General features: G+C 40.9%; 1 protein-coding gene across 10 annotated transcripts in view; it reads left to right on the forward strand.

The window, feature by feature from the left end:
* The window catches only part of DYNC1I1 (dynein cytoplasmic 1 intermediate chain 1), a 191,130-nt gene that overhangs the window by 113,673 nt on the left and 55,654 nt on the right, over positions 1-21,803 (forward strand). For all 10 annotated transcript variants that reach the window (XM_035316836.1, XM_035316829.1, XM_035316830.1 and 7 more), the window contains one exon: positions 2,803-2,928. In XM_035316836.1, the coding sequence (XP_035172727.1) occupies positions 2,803-2,928 (126 nt within the window). The remainder of the gene's footprint in view (positions 1-2,802; positions 2,929-21,803) is intronic.

Consider the following 21,803-nt stretch of genomic DNA (forward strand, 5'->3'; position numbering starts at 1 on the left):
AAAATGGCCTAAATCCTTCATCAAGGATCTAAGGGAAAGGCCCAACAGAGCGAGTGTAAACAAAGCGTGGGAACACCTTGCTTTGTCTGCGAGGAGGTAACTTTGCTTGCCTCAAGTCAGGAAAGCCGCAGCCTCGGGGTTATTGCCGTGTCCCTCTCGACTCGCAGGCAGCAGCCTGGGCTGCTTTTTCACACAGCAGCGTTCCCACGCCGTTCTCAGCTGCAGTGGCAGGACAGACAGGCACCCAGCGAGGAGCAGAAAGCTTTAAGTGCAAGCTGATTGAGAAAAGTGTCGAGGTTTCATTGCCAGCATGGATTTGTGGTGCTGCACTTGGCTCTGTTTCTGCAGAGTCAGAAAGCTTAGTGCTAGGTATGACCCCGCCGTCTGCGTGGAGTTGAAACTGCATTTCCAGTCCGATGCAGAAACTGTGATTGGGAAACCTACGTATAGACTGGCAAGATTTGAGTCAGTGAGCACCCGAACGTGCTTGGTAAACTCTCTAGGAGCATAAACAAGCCGCGAAGTGCCTGTGAAGTGGTGCTTCAGACCTGGTCGCACAGCCTGGCTGGCTGCCTGTGGAAGGGCTTGTCGCTTCTGCCTGCCAGGGTCACTGCTCCTTCGAAACCGTGGGCTCAGCCGCTGGCGCCGACAGTAGCTAGCCTGCTTGGTAAAAATGAGATGCACTGGCACAAGCCTTCTGCGCACGCTATTTACTTGGACCGGGGCCAGGCTGGGATGAGAAGGTTCAAAGAAGGAGCTAAGCTGACTGTTCTGAAGTGGTTGCAATCCCCGTCGTGGGAGAGAAAAGGGTGCCCAGATGGGGTGAGAGCAGTGGGGGGCAGGCTGGTGGGGAGGTGTCTGGAGAGGATGTGCCAGCAGGTGTGGGATTAAACCACTCTCAGGTCTCCCTCAGTTCTGGAGGAGGGAGAAGAGGTAGTTGGTCTGGCGCAGGCTCTAAATCCCATACAAGTGGTTTGGGTGCCCACCAGCCAGGGTGTGGTGGGATCTAGGTACCTCTCAGTCAGAGCCCCCTTTTTCCAAAAAGGGGAAGAGGCAGCTTTGGTGCCACATGCTGTTGCTGCTTCTCCCACCCATGGGTCTGGAACCTGGCTCAGGTCTTACAGGGAATGATGACTTTGAATAGAAAAATCAGCAGTTCCGTGATGTATTATCCATGGAAGTGTACCCAAAGTGGGAAAGAAGAGCTGGTGATGGCAAAAAATTACAGCTGCATGCATTATTTCATCCAAATGGTTTTTGAGATCAGAGGGTGTCCAACCCCACTGATAATGATATAAAGGGGCTTTTGTGATTTCTAAAATGCCTGGTGTGGACCAAATTCATAGCCCCCAGTAGCACCACTGGCAATTCCTTTGTCCCACTTCCTCTACATCTACCAGCTGTGTCGTTCCCCTATGAAGTGGGGAATGGTTTGGCAGGAACTTACCTGGGAAAGGCAAAGAAAATGATTTGCAGGCATCATTGGGAAATTTCGAGGGAAAGCATTCCTAGTTTACAAGAGGAGGGCGTGGGCTGCTGGCTTATTGGTGTGCCAGGATCCACGTGCTCTGCTCCAAACGTGACATAAGGTCCACTGCTATGTGTGGAGTATTTAGAGGGAAGGACAGAGGTTACCAGAGGTGCAGAGTGTCAGAAATACAGGGAACGGGGTACTGTTGTACCAGCAGAAAGTAACCATGTTGGTTTGGGGGGCAAATTGTTATTTCTTTGCTGCTGGGAGCTGAAAAGGGGACTTGAAGTACATGAAAAGAGCCCAGAATATACTGTAAAAGTGCCCATTGTGCAGAAGGCTGTAATAATGTAAACCCTTTCAGCCAAGTTTAAACATGATTTTGTCTTAGCAAATGTTTCAGCAGGATTAGGTTAGACTGTGTGGGACAGAAGCCCAGTGTAACTATTATCAAGTCAGTGGTATTCTAACAGTGATACTTCAGACTTGCTGTTCTTTTACTAGTTTTGTTTGTGGTGTTTCAAAACAACACAAGGTCATCAACAGAGCGTGAAATACTGATGTTTCATATATGATATCATGTGTGTGTGTATATATAAACAGCAAATACATATGTGTGGTGTATATCTGCTTATATACATCAGTAGATAATTGCTGTACAAGAAAATACGGATCTGATTTTGCAACAGTCTTACTAAGTCAGTGGAATTTGAGGTCACCCTGTGCTTTACCAGATGACCTCAGTGTCTTGCAAAATTGAGCTTCTGTGAGGAAAATGTTTTGTTTTGCTCAAGAAGAGCTTTTAAGTATATATTTAAGTATATATTTATGTATAAGTGAATTGAAGGAGTGCATAGTGAAACAAGAAAGAACAGTTTTCAGGGATGCTGAAGAATTGTGAATTTCAGAATAAGAGCAACTCGGTACTGTACCCACACTGGTTTTGTTACCAAAATCAATTAAGACAATGGTTTGTCCCTGAAGAAATGCTTAAGCAAATTGCTCAAACCTTCATATTTTTCCTCTTAACCAAATTCCTTGCTTTGCTTTCCCTTTATGAATATCCTTTTAGTTGTCTTTTCTGAGAATTATCTACAGAAAATAATGTTGCCTTTGTGGTATGTGAGAATTACTGTTAGAGAGCGAGGAGCAGGGGCTTTAAGGACATCAGGGACGAGTAAAATAGAAAAACAAAATGTAGCTAAATAGTGTGCATTATAATTAAAACCAGATATTCCATATGTAGTGTGAGATTATTTCTCTCTCATCTGGTTTTGCATAGCTTCTTCATCATCCAGCTTATTTCATTCTCTTTTCCATTTTTTTTCTAGTACCCTGAGTTGATGGTTGCATCTTATAACAATAATGAAGATGCTCCACATGAGCCTGATGGGGTAGCCTTGGTATGGAACATGAAGTTCAAGAAAACCACACCAGAATATGTTTTCCATTGTCAGGTAAGACAGAGGAAGCCATTAATTTCACGCTAGACAAAACAGAGTTTACTACATGGTGCATCTGCCCACTGTTTATACGAAGAGGTTGAAGTTAAAAATAAGCATTTTTGGAAAAAGTACAAGTGGCAGTCCAGTGTTTTTAGAAGGCATCCAGCCCTCTTTAACAATGCTGCAAGCCTGTCAGGGACTGCGTGTCATTCTTTGTCAATTTAAAACAGTCCCTAAGAGATTTAGTTTATAAAACCCTTGCACTTATGAAGTAACTGTGGTGTACCACTTCCTCATCCAGGCAGCAACATATGCTTTCCCACCCACGTTAGCTTCCTTGCCTCCTCTGTACTCCAAGCTGCCTACTGTTGCCTTGGCTCTGCTCAATATCATGTTTTGCCTGTAAAATTCCTAAGTACAACACGCATTTCTGGGCATGCGTCTTACAGCTTGATGAAAACTGTCTCGATTACAGGGATTACTCCACCAATTCCTGTTTGACTGTCCTTTAGGTTAGCAAATCAGTATTTCTCTTCACTCAATGGTACTTTATGACCATCCTGTTTTGAAAGTCTGTAAACAATTCAAAAATAGTTGGATGTTTTATTTCCTTAGGTCTTTTTACTCCTTTTTTGCCACTGCTTTTCTGTGTGAAGTGGCACAGCCTGGTATTGACAGAAATGTTCTGCTCATTGGCTCTATCTCCATCAAGCTATCCAAATGGTGGAACAGGGCTTGGGCCAAATTTCCAGCCTCTTTATTAATATCCTTCTGTGGTAATTAAATACAGGACAGTGGCATTCAAAACACCATATGGAAAAGTTTCAGCAAGTAAAACTTAACAATCAGAGATTAGTAAAATGCAGATTATACTGCGGTAAAAAATGCTTCTCTTGGAAGGATATGTATTACCTGGCTAATTGTGTAAGCTAAGTGTCATTTTACATTCAAGGACCAAACATCTTTTTGAACTAAGTTTATGTTTGGACTTGGGTACATTATCAGATGTAACATAGTGGGAGGGAGTTGCTGGAATTGAAGTTACTGCTTCAACCCGATTAAGTAACCTTTAATTCTGGGCATGTTTTTCTAATTTGCTATACTGAAAAACAACTTCACAAGGAGTCTAGGCCTGCATAGCAAATATGCCATACAGATTTATATACATATATATGTATGTGTGTGTGTGTGTGTGTGCAGTACCTTTGAAATGAGAACTTGCATTTTTCTGGCTATCATATTCAGCAGACTGATGTGTTCTTTCAGACTGCTTAAGATCTTAATTCAGATCCCATCCTCAAATTCTTCTAGGATGTACATGCAGCTTACTGTTTTAAATAAAATATTCAAGAGAAGAGATTGCCCATTGCTGTTTTGGGAAGAATAATCCTTGAACTAGATTGATTTTGCAAGTTAATAACCAGATCCAGGGTAGCCCTACTGCCTACACAAAGGGGAGATGGACTACAGACATAACAATGTGTTCTGTTAATTAAAAATTCTATCTAGTTTTAAAAGCTGGTGCACTTAAACAAGGGGAGCTATGGCTCACTAAATGGAACTGAGATACCGAGACAAGCTATACTCTATTAGAAAAGCACACGTAGGTCAAAGTGATGGCTGGAGATTTGGATTTGTCGAATTTGTGTAATTCCCCCATTAAGCTGTGTACTGCTTTTTTAGCATGAGAACGGTAAACCATGTGAATTTTGAGACACGTGGCAGTGTGCTTTCTACACATGTGGCACACATGGCACCACGCATCCTGGACTAATATTTTGGTGTAATGAAATCAGTTCTTGTGTTCATGGGAAATATTTATTTTCTTGGTCAAACTCTCCTTAGATAATTTACTTTATGAGTTCATTAGGGGCTGGAACCATGTTTGAATTACCATTATCAGGCTTCTGACATGTGGAATTTCTTCTGCATCTCCGTATGGATGGGAATACCTGCATGAGATTAAAAGGGGAAGCAAAATGCATTGAGTGTCTGTCTCTTGAACAAAGGCTTTGTGCTAACTGACTCAGATGGAAAATGAAAAAAAAAAAATCTTATCCTAAAGTTATTCAGTTATTCTGTTAGTTAGTGGAAACCAACTATATCATTAGTTAGCCCCATACCATTTATATTACTGTTTTGCAAGAGAAACATTCTATTGATTCAGTCATTTCTCTGGGTCTTCTGTGAGACAGGCCCATTTTTTCTTCAGCAATACTTGACCTTTTAACAGTCCATCCCAGCAGCTGTGATGAACATACACATTATTGTTACAGCCAGGTTGCACAGGTACGACAAACACACATTATGTTTAGCACATTTTCACAATAGATCTCTGGTTTCCTTTCCAAAGAGTTTCTATAAAAATGTGGTCTGAATAAACACTATGTGAATGTGACTAATCTTTGCCTTTCAGTTCTTGGGCTCAGAGTGAGATACAAACAAGTTTCAGATGTGACATGTTGAGGAGCTTCACCCCTTCTGTGAAGCCAAATCAATAAAAAGGTTTATGAAGCCATTTCTCAAAAAGGTCTAAGAAATTCTACCACACGAGTTCTGGTAACATCAATAGGAAAAGATATGTGAAACACCTCTGGGCAGTTAAAGAGTTGGGGGAACTTCAGCGGATAGAAATTTAGGTAATTTTACTTCCTTGTGCACATTTAGCGAATTCTTGAATCTAGGAACCATAATGTTCTTTCTGTGTTTCCTGGGATATTACAAAGATTTAAACGAGTTGATTACCAAGGAATGTCTTCATTTTCTTTAACTCTTTGTGACTTACTGCAGTCTTACATAGGATTATTGAAAATGTCATAATCAGACAAACAGGCAGGCTTTTCTAGTGCCTTCACTGAAAGTTGCCAGAATCTACAGGCTTCTACTGAAGTTGTCTATCAGCCATGGCAGGCAATGATACAAAAATCTATTGATGATGATGGTGTTTTTCCTAACTCTAGTCAGCAAAATGATTGATTTCAGTCCTTTAATGAGGGATGATGTATTCTTTAAATGTTTAACTTAGCTGTTGTCAATAATGATGTTACTGTTACAAAATTCTTGCCCAATTTGAAGTCATATCAGGCTTATTAATGCTGCGTAGGTGGTAGTAAATTTCGTAGTGCTACAATATGCTGTGCCACAAATACTGGCTTCAATTCTAGTTAGCATGTATTAAGAGAAAAAAATACTATCAGCCAACTGGACTTGTTTATCTTACTCATTAATTCATACGAATTGTCATATGATCTATCAAATCCTTTCTAAACAAAACAGTCCTAATGGTTTCTACTCTCTCATCTTGTGGAATATTTCTTTTCTTCTACTCATTTTACTTTTGCCCTTCTTCAGCTTTTTATATTTCTGCTTTACCCAGTGATGTGCTGCCAGTATTTTAGCTGGGAGTCCCACAGATTTTTTCCTCTATAGGTCATCATACATCTCTTTACCACAAGGTTAGAAATGGGAAAGCAAGGAAGAGTGCGGGATTGGACAATTTGTTCATTTGTTTTCCTGTGCAAGCAAAAAAATATTGTCTCAGAAGCATAATCAAAGAAGAAGGGTGATATCATTTCCCAAAGGAATGAATGCTTGATGCTTTCCCTAGGTAGCAAGGAATAAATTGAGCATGTCATTAATGCTGCAGAGTGCAGACTGGGAATTTCCTTGTAGGGAAAAGTCAGGGATGTCCTCTTCCCGCACGCTGGAGCATCACAAACCCTTGGTGTAATGCAGTGCATTCCAAATGCAAAAACCAACCCTTTCAGAAGTACTTTATGAAACCCTGTGGATGAGTCATGCCTGGTTGGGTTGGTTTGGCAGTATCCAGAGAGGCAATGAATTCCAGCAAAGACATGGCAATCACATTGACTCTCCCTCAGTTTGGTGGGAGAATTTTAAGCAGTAGTTCACACTGCTTCTCTCAGCTACTGTTGGTCTGCGTTTAGATGAGGGTGACGAAAATAGTATGGCAGGGTTATTGATGATATGACTCAACATGTGCTCAATCCTATATCGATTTATGCAATGCATGAGGCTGGCCTGGGGTGTGATTGTTCCCGTACTATTGATTGATAGAAGAACTTATTCTCTTAGTAAGTGCTTACATGTCCCTTTGGTGTTTTTTTCACTAAAAATAAAATAAGATAAAAATTTACATTACCCATTGATTATGGGGATTATTTGTAGTACAGTGCTCCTTGTTTATGTACTACCGGTCATCTCTGCCCATGATATTATTCCAGTTTCCTGGGAGGCTGATCTAAGCTTCCTAAGCCAAACTGTCCTCAGGTACCTAAAAGTTTGCATCAACATCTCTGGTGGAGTGAGGCAAATGAGAACTCCAGCTGCCTTTGCCCTAAACTGACTAGCTGAATTTTGAGCTATTAAACTCTCCCTCTTGGCAGGGCCCATAAGTGTGGGTACAGCACTGCTGATATACCAGATTTGCTAGCTTTTGGGTTAGAGCTGATCTGCAGGGATGGAAGACAAAAGAGAAAGAAATAATCAGTGGTTCTAGGGGACTTCAAGGTATTACAAACCATTTCCTTTCTTCTGGAGCTGAAGAGGGGTTATTAAAGTTGGATGAGGTATCTGGACCTCAGCTTCAAACATCCATCACTTTGTAAAAGGAGGGGTAGAGCAATGCAGCTGAAGATATTAGTGTCATGCAAATAAACCAATTTGAATCTTACTTTTTGGAAGACTCTGCATTCTATTTGGAAAGGTTAATGAGCTCTGCTTTCTTACAACCACTGTAATGATGGAAGCGACAAGAAATATAATAAAAGAGTACATCCCTTTGATTTATTTTAGATTATTTCCTGATATATTAATTTCCTCTTTCTCAGCTATGCCTTTTGCAAATGTCTCTAAAGTGCAGTGAGAAGTACAAAGCTGACAGTTAGAAGTAACTCCATTCAACGTATTTTTGAGGAAGGAGAGCATATGTGAAGTAGCTTTCATTTAAGGAAGCAGTAACCATTTAAGAGCTCTCTCAAGGAGTCAGATCGACTTTTAGCATAATCACAAAAAGATTTCAGCAGTATATCACTTTTAATAGCTGCAGCTATTTCTGTCCTTTTCCTAAAATGCCATGCAGTCAGATTTACTTGGTTGGTTCCATCTCATTACTAAACTGTCAGGGTTTTTTTTTTTTGTGGGATATGGGACTTGTGTTTTCTATTTTAATTTCAAGAAAAGCTGTCCATGCTTGGAAAATATTGGTGGATTGGGTACAGAAATCAGCCACTCAACCACACCACAAAATGTTTCATTCTCCCCTGGCTTTTTTGTAGTGGCTTCTATACACTGTCATTAAGTTATGTGTTTGACCACTCTTCATTGCTTATGCTGGTGTGGTCTTTCCCTTTTCAACTGAATGGATGGAGTCAGAAATGTGTATCTTAGAATTAGATGCACTGAGGTAAGTGAAGGGCTGTATTTAGTGGCTGATATTGGCCAGAGTTGCCTTTTTTTTTCCTGATTTGGTTCCTTTGTTGTTGTCTGCTCTTTCAAAATCAACATAAATTCCTTCAGATGTGCTTTTTTCTCCAGCAGCCTGCCTCCTAAAGGTGCTGAGTGCCCAAATCCACGAGGCTCGTGTGTGGAGCAGGCTGAGGTAACAGCATGTATGACTAATATCCTCCTTTTCCTCTAGCCCTTGAGTTTCCTCCTCTGTGGAGGCCAAACCAGAGGTCAGTCCCTCCACAACTTTAAAATTTTGAAAGTATTACAACAAATGTAATTGTTAAGAGGGTATGCTTGGGATATTTAAAACTTAAGCATTTTTGGTGATAATTATATTGGTGTTTTTCCACAAAGATTTACTCATTTTGTTCCTGCTACCTAAGCTTCATGTGGGATTTAGCTCTTCAGAGACAGAAAAGAAATGACAGACCGTGAACCCCCTCCAGGCTTTCCAGAATTTCTCAATATAATCAAGCCAAAGAGCCAGCAGCAAGTCCAGTCCCAGGGATGAATTATATAGTTCCTTGGTTTCTAGGGCGAGAGGATATCTGTGGTTTATCTTTATAATGCTGCATATCTCAGAGAAGATTTATGGCTTTGACCTGATGGCAAATTTTCCCAAAAAAAGCCTTTGTTGATGAAAAAGCCTTTTCCAAAGTAGTGTCCTTCCAAAGGCACTACTACAAACTTTTACAGAGGAGAAGTGGGTTTGATGAATTATCACCAAAACTTGGTGCACAGTAGGAGAACAAGAAACAATGGGAGAAGAGAAGTTCAGATTGCGTGTAAGGAAAAACTTTTTCCCCATGAGGACAGTCAAGCATTGAAGCAGGTTGTCCACAGAGGTTGTGCAGACTCTACAGTTGTCTTTTCAGGGCTGGACGAAGCCCAGAGCAACTTGGTCTGATCTCACAGCTGACCCTGCTTTGTGCAGGATGTTGGACTAGAGATCTCCTGAGATTTTTTTCAACCTGAATTATCCTGTGAGCCTATAATCATAAACATGAAGTGAATTCAGCCTGGTTTGTTAGCAGTTCTTTGGTAAGTGAACCTCTGAATGTCTGCCTGTGAAGATGCTGGGACAGCTCTCATATTGGTAGTGCTCCAGGGCCCAGGGATCCAAATTTGGTGGTGGATTTCTCTAACACATACCAAAAAGAGTTGAAAATGGAATTCAGCTTCTTCATAGATAAAGAACTCATTTTGTTTTTATTCCTGTTTCATTTCCTACTGTGCACTGTTGGTAGGATGACTTTTGTAGATCTCTGCCTGTTCTGCAAAACATATTGTTGCTCTTACACTCGTGTCTATGCTGTGGTCTTCAGCACACTGTAACAATTCAGGCAGATGCATAGGTGCACCTTTTTGCATTTAAATTTTGGGGAATTTCTAACTGTCCTGTTGGGGAGAACAATTTCAACTAGAGCTAGCAATAGAAGGATATATTTATTCTTACTCTAAAGAATAATTAAAAAAAAAATAACAAGAAATAATTGTTCTTATTTTATTTTTTTCTCTGTCCTGTTGTGTTTGTCCAAACTGGAACACAGGAGCACAGAGCAGAGTTTTTGCAGTGAGGATTTCAGTAAACAAGAGCCCATGTTTGTCCTCTTAGGCTTTCATTTTAGATTCTTCCTCCTGTTTTCAGCTTGTTGGAGTTAACACCACTTCTAGCCTTTGGTGATTAAAAATAACTATTGTTTGGCCTGAGATTGCTGTTCCAGTACTTGTAGAGAGATTGTGCGTGAGTCAGTAGAAGTTACACCCACACAACCGAAGGATGAATGTAGTCTTTGGAAAAAGCTTTTCATGCTCTCAGGTGAGAGAAGAGCTGCCTTCAGCCACTCTGTAGAGGAGCCAAACAGGACTAAATATACAAGAGACGGTCTCCTGTCTCCCAGACACTACTGCACTCAGAGACATCACTGGGGGAGGACAGAAAAGGAGCTGGGAATGTATGTTCTGTCTTGGGTGCCACAGACCTATCCAGTCCTGAGATCACCAGCACGAAATGCCCCAGGTGAGCCCCGAGTCCTGCTTTATTGCTGAAATGCTACAGCTTTTAATGGGGTATCTGCTGGCACGTGCAGCTCAAGAAAAAGCATGCCGTATTTTCCATGTAGCCTTTTAATACTAATCTCTCTTAAAACTGACTTTGTTTCCACACAAAACCAAATCTTAATATTTTTCATAAGTAGGAGTGGGAGAAGGAAACCTTTTTTTTGGAGAGAAGCTAAGCATCAGTATTTAGATAGAAGGGATGTGAATTGGATCCACAGAGTTATGTGCCTTCCCTTGGATTCACCTTTATCTCTCCTAACCCTTAGCAAAGCTGTTTTTTCCATGATGACTTTGATCTATTGTTGTCTTGTGCAGAACCCTGAAAAGCAACACTCCCATCAAAGCCAGTGTGTGCATTATAACAACATAATTGTATGCCATATCCCATCAGTCTGTGAAATGACTGCTCATACAAAAGCTGGGTGCAGTTTCCCTATTAGTAATTAACATTCTGAATTACTCGAGGACTGTATTTACACATACAAAGTCTGCTAGCAACAGAATGCTCCTTTGCTTAGAGCAGTGCTTACCATAGATCATCCTCATTTGAAACTAAGATTTCAATTATGAATCAAATAATTAGGAAGTGACAAATTTGTGGGTTTTTTTTTTTTTTTTTTTTTTTTTTTTTTGGATAGAAAATTTTAGGCAGATCCTACTTCTAAGCCTTTTTTGGAGGGGGTAGAGTGTCACACATTTAAATGATATGCTGTCACTACTAGCTATAGTGTTATGCTTTTTGTATATTTTAAAGCAGTGATTTGTAATGTATCTGTCCTTAAATATGCTATTTCTCTTCTTAAATTTCACACATTCTTCCTTTCAAACCAAATACAAGCGACAAATACAAGACACATATATCAAGAGTGTTGGCCACTCTTGATATGGCAGGCATTCTTTTTTTTTAAAGTCTCTCTATTTCACTGGCAACTTGTGTTGTACCGTTCTGAATTACTGGCATCTAATACACAATATTCCGATATAATGCAACTTGCAGAAAACCTAACCTTTGAATTTGCAGAGTGAGACATGCAATATTTTTAAACTTTAGCTAGCTAAGGAAAAAAAAAAAAAAAAAAAAAGATCTCAGTCAAAAACTATATTTCATAAGAGAAAATTATAGTGATATTGATGGTTTGCCAAAACCTCAAGCAGTGACAAAATCCACAGTGTCCTGAAAGAGATGCCTTTGCAAAACCATTCCTTTGCAGATGGGTTAGATTATTGATACTCACAAACACATGACATTATTTGTTCAACTGAAAATTTTGGAAAAGTCTGGTGATAAAAAATGCAAAATTGTCATACTATCCCAAAATCGCGGGAAAAAAAAATCACCAAATCCTGCAATTGTTCCTGAGGGTGTTTTATAGTTTAGTAGTTGTTGATATGGTTACATTTTAACATGACCTGGTGTAAAATATTTTAAGAAAGGAAGAGAAAAAAGAGCATAACTTTCCTTTGTTGATGTGAACATTACATTTTATGTATATCTGAAACTCCCAGTGCTGAGTTTGGGTGCACAAGAAGTGCGGGATCAGATGTGAAATCAATAAGTAACAGGGATCCTTCCACAGAATTTTTTCCATAAAGGATATAAAATACCATGCAATTCCCTAGCTGCACTGCAAATGATAGATAAACAGCCATAGGCATGACTTTTCTGTTTGGGTTCTCTAACTGTTCTCAGTGCAAGCTACTTGCAATGAAGAGTACATTTGGTCCAAATTCAAGAAAATTATTTCACCTCATGATTTTTGTCTCTGTGGGAGCTCTATGTGAGGAGTGAAGCCTCTTTCTGTGTTACCTGGCACAAAATATAAAACAGCTACTCTTTTAAAGTGCTGTGAAAGGCTCCACAAACCAAGGAAATCTGTCATTACAGCCTGGGATACAACTGTCCTCTGCCTTAGGTCTAAAATCAACAGTTTTCCACCCTCTGCCCCCACGGCTGGGTTACTGACAAGTAGTTCCCTGAAAATAATTTTTGTATACAGGCAACATCAATTTAATGATGATTAACGCTCCGTGCTTCCCACAAAAGGAAAGTAGAAGCACGTGCTGACTGGCTGTGATACCGATATTATCCTTGGAAGACTTTTCACATGGGGCAGAGTCTTCTGGAAACCAGCAAAAAGGGGAATCTCTGTCAGCCCACTTGGTAATTCTTACTGTATGAGCATTGCTCTGCATAATGATGCTGCACTTGCTGTCACTATAGTGGCAATTATAAGAAACGAGCCCTTCTTAGAAACAAGTGCCTGTGTGACGTGTTCTGTGGAAATTTCATGATTTGTTGTATGGGTCAACCAAATAGTGGGACCTTGCAGGTGAAAAAAGTGGGGTGTGAAAGTTCATGAAACCTAAGTGTGTTTGGCGAAAGGGAGATTACAAATAGGGTGTATAATGGGATGTAGTCTTGTATTCCTACACGGCCTTAGCTGCTCCCTAATGCTCTGCTTGGTGCAGAGCCGAGCTACTCGTAATCACAACTCGTACGGGACTTTCTTGTAGGAGCCAGGAGCAGTGCAGAAGAAACTGTTCTCACCCTCGTTCTTAAACATAGACTTGCCTATGGTGTCTTCTGCATTTCCACTAGATAGCTGTTTATCTGTGCCTCTCAGTCTCAATCCTCATATCTATGTGCAATGTTTAATTAATTTTCAATTATTTCCAATTATGCAGTGACACTACTTATAAATGATACATCAGTGAAAGTGATGGATTTGGGCAAATATAATAGCCTGTCAGTCTTCAGTAGAAGCTACAATTAAATCAAAAAGATAAGAAAAGATTACTGTAATTATTTTGACAATGAACTGATAGAAGTTTGCCCAAGTGACATAGACTGCAGAGTACAAAATGCCAATTGCTTAAGAACAAGTAAAATAAGACTTACTGTTGTCCCTTTGCTCCCTTAGGACTTCCTGCTGAAGTTACCTCATAGCCTTAAGCTGGAAAAAAAAGTGACTTATCTCCAGGGTCAGGCAAAACTCCTCTCAAGCAAAGACTTGTAGTATCTTTGAGAAGTGAGAGGGGTCTAGATTTGTTTAGGTCTGGGCTTCCCAGTGCAAGAAGGACATGGACATGCTGGAGCAAGTCCAGCAAAGGACCACAAAAATAATAAAGGGACTGGAGCATCTCTTATATGAGGAGAGGCTGAGAGCTGGAACTGCTGGCCTGGAGAAAAGAAGGCTTGGGAGTATCTCATCAGTGTGTCTAGTGGGGGAGTAAAGAGGATGGAGCCAGGCTCTTCTCAGTGCCAGTGACAGGACAATAGGCAGCGGGTAGAATTCAAAATGTAGGAAATTGTTTTTAAACATAAGAAAAAGATCCTTCACTGTGAGAGTGACTGAGCAGTGGCACAGGTTGCCTGCAAAGGTCAAGGGGTCTCCATCCATGGCGGGAATTAAAGCCGGAGTGGATGCGGTCCTGAGCAGCCTGCTCTAGGTGACCCTGTTCTGGACAAGGGCTTGGACCGGACAATTTCCAGAGGTGCCTTCCAGCCTTGCCAGCTGAATGATTCTGTCCCTGATGTTTCACACTCCCTTCTCCCTCCCTGTAACTCTGACGTTGTGCAGAAGTCAGCTGGGCCTTGACTGTCTAATTTTACAGACTCTTACAGGGATCAGATGAATGAGAGAGCCTCTTTTCTTCCTCCTGAAAGGATGTCACTGGCTCTCTGAAGTCCCTAATGAAGAAAAGCTGTTTAGGAAAGCACTCATCCATTTGCTTGTCTGTGAGTGGGCTTTAGAGTCACTGAAGTCACAAGGGACTTAGAAGAATTATCTGCAGTGAAGTTCATGGACAAACACCCTTATGAGACAAGATGGACTTAAGTATATAGAGACCTTCCTCTCTCAGCTGGGGCCCTGAGGTTTTCTTGGTGTGGTGTGTTCAGCCTTCTGTCTGTGTCTGGGCATTCATGGCCTGTGCATTTGCTGAGGGCGAGGAGGGCGGGCGGACTGAGTGCGGCACTTGAGATTAATTTGCAACTTGAGATTAATTTGCAGCTCCCTTGTAAGTAGCTGTGACTGTGATGCTCAGCTTCACAGGATGAGTTGTAGGTAACTGTTCTTGCAGCATTTGTACTGGCTTCTAATCCATCTCTGGCTTCGTGTAGTTTGATCGCATGCGTGGTTTGGGGAGCTGCTGCCATAGAAACCACCAAGCCACCATCACAGCTCAAGAACAACTCATTTCTTTTCCTGTTCTCTGAGTCTGGAGCTTGCTACCTCTGTGTGCTCTGTAAAGGCCAACTCTGGTAACTCCAGAACTTGCCATCAAGTGATCATTTGTTTTGCTTTCTCTGTGAGAAGGAGAGTCCAGAATACATTAAAGGATGAGCTGGCAGACATCGAGAGCAGTTTTCTTTGCTGCAGTTGTATGAGAGCTCAATGGCTTAGATGCAATCTGGTCCACATGAAGACTAGTGGAAAGGAACCCTCCCATTGCCTCCAAAGTGTTTTGTATCAGTTTTTATTAAATTTAATAAAAAATAATGTTGAAAGATGCTTAAAGTCTCTTTATCCATCCTGAGACTGAGGCACAGGGGCAGACTTGAACGAGCTATATGAGTAAATAAAGTGTTGTTTAGGCAAAACACTGCCAATATAGGGCTGAACCTAACCTACTTAGGCCATCCATATCGCTGAGATGATGCTAATAGGAAAGCATAGGAATAACTGATATTTATCCAGTGGCACCTTTTTTTTTTTTTTCTTTTTTTTTTTGGCCGGAAAACCTAGCCCATACCTCACTCTCAGGTGGTTCTCTCTTGCTTTTGCATAGTGCAAGATGGGGAGCACCCTGGGCTGGGATCCTCGAGCTTGCTGCTGCAGCCAGGTTGTGGTCCCAGCAGAAACCAGATTCTGGGGAAAGGAAGCATGCAGCAGCAAGAAGCTGGAGTCTTTAGCCTGGTGCTGGGACACTTTGTGAGCAGGGGGCTGAGCTGCCAAGGTTATATCTGTGTTTTATATTAGAGAGTATTCAGAAGTAACTCAGAAAAAGTGACCAGAACTCCTGAACTTGTCCTTCCCAGCCAAGTTCTCCAGGCATTTGCAAGACAGAAGTCACATCAGCTTTGCAGATACTTTTGCCTGGAGTTGCCTAGCTGCAGTACATTGGAGGGTTTGGTTTGTGTGCTATTTTGTGTATGTGTTTTTCAAGCCCTCTCATTCATTTTGCTGTGCTTAAAATACTGTTCCACTCCAAAACCACTAGGATAAGATAATGAATATCAACCAAAATAGGCTAAACTAAACTCTTCCTTTTATTTTATTTATTTCTTTATTTATTTCCACCACGGACTCTTTTCTTATCATCTCTATTCTGCCATCTACACACATGAATAATAATGCGTGGAAATGCAAACCGTGCTTTAAGGCTACGCAGATGGAGATGGCTTTTGAAAACTTGTCCTATACTTAACACACTGCCTTTTTCAGAACCATCTGGCACTGAACGCTGCAATCTCTGCTCTGCTTGCCAATAGGAGTGCTAAAGAGAATGAAAAGGGATCTGGAAAGCATCAGTTTTCATTCTTTATTATATTATCAGCATGTACTTACAATAGTTTTAATATACACACAGCAGACTGTACATAGCGTATAGTTTTCAAGACAGTGCATAGCATTAGGGTATTTGCTACAGTTGTTGCTGGAGTCTTAGTTGAACCATCCATAAAATTGTGCAAAAACCACGTCCTTAGGCATACTTCTTTAGAGTCTGAGGGGAATGGAGAATTAAGCATTTCAATGGAGTTGAAAAGTCAAATGTAAAATGTTTTGTTTGACTTCAGTTATTGTCCCCTTATGAATTACTGCAGACAGTTCATTGTAACTTATTTTGCTGATCTTCTGAACCAGATGAAATCCAAACCCAACTGAGCTAATATGCAGCTTGCATTGCCACTTCCACGGGAGGGTGGTCATTACTAGAAAAAGATGGAGTTCATGCTTTGGTTGAGATTTTTTCTTCAGGGTAGCTATCCATGTTAAACAGTCTTTTAATATTCAAAGTCCAGTCCAATAAGTCATTTGCTGATTAAAAAATAAAAAATAAAAAGATGGCTGTCAATTGCAACCTGACATTACTTACAGTTGAAAGGAAAGCTGTGTACTCTCTGCATAGCAGAGTGTACAAGTAGAAAATAAAAGACTACATCTTGCCCTGCATTAACAATGAAATATAGTCGGGAACTGATTGTTGGTGAATCTGAATTTTGGCTGCTGACAGAGAGAAACTGTTAAGACATTGATTTATGTTGCAATGATTATGATCCAGATTTACAAATGTGGTTAGGTGCCTAAAGACAAGGAGAAAGGCAGGCAATGGGATTTGCCAGAGCACTTGCAGCACCTAAATAAATATGTTCTGTCACGAACCAGATGGTGAGTGGATGGACACCTTTTGTGTTTGAGATGGTTGAGAACAGAAGTCAAAATGAGTAACAGCAAATGTGAGCACAACACTAAGGAAGTTTCATCACTAGAAAATTACCCAATTCACTGAAGATTTTAATATTTAAAATCTCTTGGAATTTCCCACTGTATGAAAACAGCAATCACTACAACCAAAAGTGTCAGTAGAAATTTAAACACACCAGAAAACTTCTATTATTTGTCTCATGTATATGACTTATTTCTAAAGGATTTCTTTTAGGTGATAGGAAAATTCTGCTACCAGACACGTATTTTCAGGAAGCAACTGAACATTCTTCAGAGTAAGAACTGCTTCTTACCAAGTGGCGTTTTGGACCTGTGTGCCAAGAAAAATTTTCATGTAATGTTATTATATGGTAGATCTTAGAGGCCTTAACCAGATAGAGATAACTTTGAAAGAAATTTGTTACAAACCCATTGTAACAAAGCAATCTCAGACCCTTCACTTAAGGCTTGTGAATAATTTCATCAAAATAATTAAGAGTACTGTTGTATAACTGTCAGAGTGTCGTGGCCTAAATAAAACAGGCAAGCCAAGGAAGTGCTTTCCTCTCCATTTAATGCATATGCATACTGACATTAAGGAGCTGACCCTGCGATTTTGGAAAAAAAAAAAATCATGTGTTTCTTACTTCTCCATGCTTTAATTCTTTCATCCTTGCTCTAATAAAGCATGATATTTAGCAAAGACTGTATTCTTAGGCTTGCATGTAGTAATTGAGGATTATCAAACCAATTTATTGTTGCAGTCATGGATAAACACAGGCAGAATCCCCCCTTATCACATTTGAAAAGTATCATGTTTATCTGCTTTTTTAATACAGCAAACAGTCTTGCTACTTTTCTGAGTCATTGCAACACCACTGAATGAATAGTATTAGCAAATACACTTTCCAAAAGCGCTGAGGTGCAGATTTCCTTTTGGCAAGGCAGCTTGAGGACTTTGTTCTGATTATTTTATTCTTGTAGTTACACAGGCTGAACCTGCAGTTACAGAGATGAAAGTAAAAGGTTCAGCTTTCTGCCCTGCTGAAAAAGGCAGGCACAAGGCTGGATGTTGCCTTTCTGCAGACTTGGGCAGAGTGCTGTTATTCTGCTGCAATGCTCAGATGTCAGCACTGAGGTTAGATGTCAGACTTACCTACCCTGTAAACTCAGCTAAGAAGGAGCTGTGTTTCCTGACATACTCTTTCCCTTCTTTTTTAAGGACTTAGTACTTTTTCAATAAAAATAAATTTAATTTGTGGCTACATTTCAGCTCTATCGGTTTGATGGCATAAGTGGAGCAATACCAGCTTTGGATTTAGAGCAGTCGTGTGGCTGCGTCTCTCTGTGCAGCTTTCATGTGGTCGGGTGAGACATTCTTAGAATCCCCAAACATTTTTGAAGATCCTAAACTGGAGACATTCACAATTCTTCCCTCCCTTTCTACCATTAATCCTTCATGTTTTAACAAGCACTGAAGTTAATACAGCCTACACTCTTTCCTGTCACACTGGGCCCCCCTCCCTCTTCTCTTTCCCTTGAATAAAGCAATCTGTTCTTTCCAGTCCATACTCTTGTAAATCAAAGGGATAGATGTCAACACACACCATAACCAAGTATAAACTTCCTTTTTTTTTAATTAAACAGGATTTTGACATTTGGTTTGAAGAAGTGTTTCTTTGGTTTTATTTATTTTTTTAATTATGTGAAGGATGTCAACTGCTTTTATTTTATTTTTATTAGAAGCCAAATTTTATATGGTACCACAGATAATCTCTAGCACAAAATCTTTCAGATGCTATTTCATAGTTCAATAGGAAGAGAGTCAGGGGAAGTAATACAGAATATCTTGGAATTGAAAGCCTTTGGAATTTAGAATTAATCTCTTTGTTAAAGGTTTCTATACACAGAAATCATATCTTAGGTAACTTTTCAAACTTAACTGGGAAAAACAATTTATTTGTGTTATTATCCTCTGCACTGTTTGCTTATTATCTCATAATTATACTTAGACACTTCTGTGAAACAGAAATATCCAGAATTATAATAGCTGACACTAAAAATAAGTAAGACTTCTGGAGGGCATGTAGGCTTCATGTCAGTTTACAAATCCATGTATCTCAGTAGCCAGGGCGAAGTCAACTGAGAATTGTCTCTTTCAAGGTATTTCACACCTTTCATGGTAATAGGATGCTAAAAAGAGGAACCAGCGTTCTGATCTGATATCGCTGCTTTTCCACTCTGATTCTCAGTCCTTGGTCTGACAAGAAAAAAGGATTTTATTTAGTATCTCAGTTCCTGCTTTGTTTCTAGATGATGATTTTAATCCACCTGTGCAGTTGAGGTGTATCATCTATATCTGTCCTGGGGTCATATATAAGTGTGTTGCTGTGTCTCCTCATGTAGGCATGAGAAGACAGTCTCCTGATTGCCTCGTCAGAAGATGTGGCAGCTCCCAGAGGGACTCTGCTTAGACTCTTCAAATGTTCTTCTTGATGAGCAGTTGTGAGAGCAAAGGGTTAGGAGTACATTACGTAAATAATGTAAATTATTGTGTTTATTTATTCCTCAGGAGAGGAGGCATAGGTGGTCAGAGGTTCAGTCCCTATTCTTCAGTTCCTTTAGATAAAGTACTATGGGTCTTTTGCATGGTTCTTTCTAACAACAGTACCACAGCTTTGTCCCTGTGCTCTCAGTCCCTCAAAGCTAATTCCCTGAAGCTTGATCTGCTTCTTCATCACAGGCTGCAGTTAATTTTATTGCCTGCTGTTGTCTGTGTTAGACTGACCTGTGGTAGTAGCGTGCTACAGGCTGCAGTGCTCTATCACATGTGTTTGCTCAGCTAGGAAATCTACCCAGGAGTTTCCTGAGTGCCTGCTGCAATATAACCCGGTGTTTTGGAGCCTAGAAATGCCTGTGAACTCCTCCGGTCTCTTCTTCCCACTGACAAAGTATTGTTTTTGAGATCCATCTGGTGTCAAGTGTAGTCATATGGCACCAGTATGGCAACGCTGCCTACGGGGGTGGTTTCCTGCAGAAGAGGTCTCGCTGAATGCAGTAGTTGTTGGCTATTTAAAGTCATTATTGTTTAGCACCCAGGTCGTTGTGAACTTGTTCAACTAGTGGCTGGGCAGAGTGCCATCCGAATCTATGGACATGAGCACAGACAGCTGAGTCTCTGGGGCCTTGCGCACATCAGATGTGGGTACTGAGGTCAGGCTTCTCAGTAAGGAAAATCTAAATGACTGTCTGTCCTGAGCATGTGTATCTGTGGTTGAAGGGATGTGCCATCATTAATCCAAATCTGGGCTGGATTAGGCTTCTAAAATAAAAAACAGCTCTGCCAGCCACTTGAAGAGGGCCTGGGGCCTGTTTCAATCGAGTGCATCGGCATGGTGGGAGGAGGCGAAGGTGGCTGAACAAAGCCACCACACCGCCACTTCTCCCCATACAGGGTGAGACAACTGCCCACGAAGGCCACTGGGACATGCTGCCTTGTTCCTTCCAGCTGCAGGCCTCTGGGAGGGATGGACAACGATTATTTTTCTGAGAACAGCACTCTCTTTGCTGAGACATGGTCTGATTCCTAAGCTATGTTTTCAAAGCTCGGTGTCACAGCTGGGGGCAGAAACTTTAGCACCTGGGAGGTGGGATCACCTCTTTGCCCAGCACCAATCTCAAGTTTATCAGCCTGGGCCTGGCTTTTCTTTTGCCCAGGCATTACTCTGACCTGGAGCTAACTCAGAGTTGCTTGCTGGGTTGTGTGAGAGATACTCACCTCTGCGGGCAAGCAGCAGCACAAGCATGGTGGCACCCACCAGAAGGTCATCACTAGATAAAGAGGTAGAAAAGCTGGGTGGAAGATCGCAAAGCCAGAAGTGCCAGAAGTGCTTTGGTGGGGAAGTTGGGAAAGCTAAGGGGACCCAGAGAAAGCTAGGCCCAGTAGTCTGTATTTGCATAAAGGGAGAAAACACCAGAGAGTTAAGCTAAGAAGAATAATGATGTGATTCACTGCACAAAGCAGTTCACAAAAATGAAGGTGACCAAGCACTGGGGGTTTCTGGGCTCTGAAGGGTGCTGAAGACAACTTGCAGACAGATGTTTTGTGGCACCCACAAACAGACCGTGGTGTTTACCCCCTATTCTACATGCTGCTTTTATACTGTGGACACAAAACTCCCAGAAGAATTTCCTCCTGACATGGCCCCTCTTAGATTTCTTCATGCACTGTGGCCATATATTGTGAAACCAGCTGCTTCTGTCCTTTGAAATACATTGACTACGTGTATACAGCAGGTAAAATATAGCCCATTGAAAAGCTGGGAAGCTTTACTGTTACTGGAAAGTGCTGTGAGATTTCCCTAGAAAGGTGTGGAAGAAGTGCAAAGAAGGATACGCTGTTATTTTATAACCGTACCATGTGCTGGTTCTTCCCCCTTTGAAGTCAATGGCAAAACTCTGTTTTAGGGGAGCAAGACTGCTTGAATCTGCATCAAGATGCAGCCTGGAGGCAGAAGAGGCTTACAGGGAATGGTTTCTTCTGCTCTCCTTGAGCACAGAGCTGTTCAGACAGACTGGAGACCTGTCTGCCGCTCTCTCCCATTAAAGCTAAGAAATTAATGCTTTTAAAGTTCTTAAATGAATGGGCTGGATCTTACAGCCCTTACTCATCTGAGTACTGCCATTAACTTTAAGAAAATAATCACTTTATTAAGTGCTATAGAGTGTAGTCCTTAAATTGTTAAATTCTAATATCTGACAGAAGTTTTTCCTCAGTAGAAAAATAATATTGCCATAATTAAAAGGATGTGCGCATTTCATCAGCTAAAGAATGCGAGTAACTTTGGAACAAGTAGAACTAGAAGCAGCGCACAGGGCTTAAGTCCGTGTCATGTCTGTAGGTTATTTTTGAACTTTATGAAAAACACA

The sequence above is a fragment of the Oxyura jamaicensis genome, chromosome 2 (genome assembly GCF_011077185.1).
Source record: "Oxyura jamaicensis isolate SHBP4307 breed ruddy duck chromosome 2, BPBGC_Ojam_1.0, whole genome shotgun sequence".
NCBI lineage: Eukaryota > Metazoa > Chordata > Aves > Anseriformes > Anatidae > Oxyura > Oxyura jamaicensis.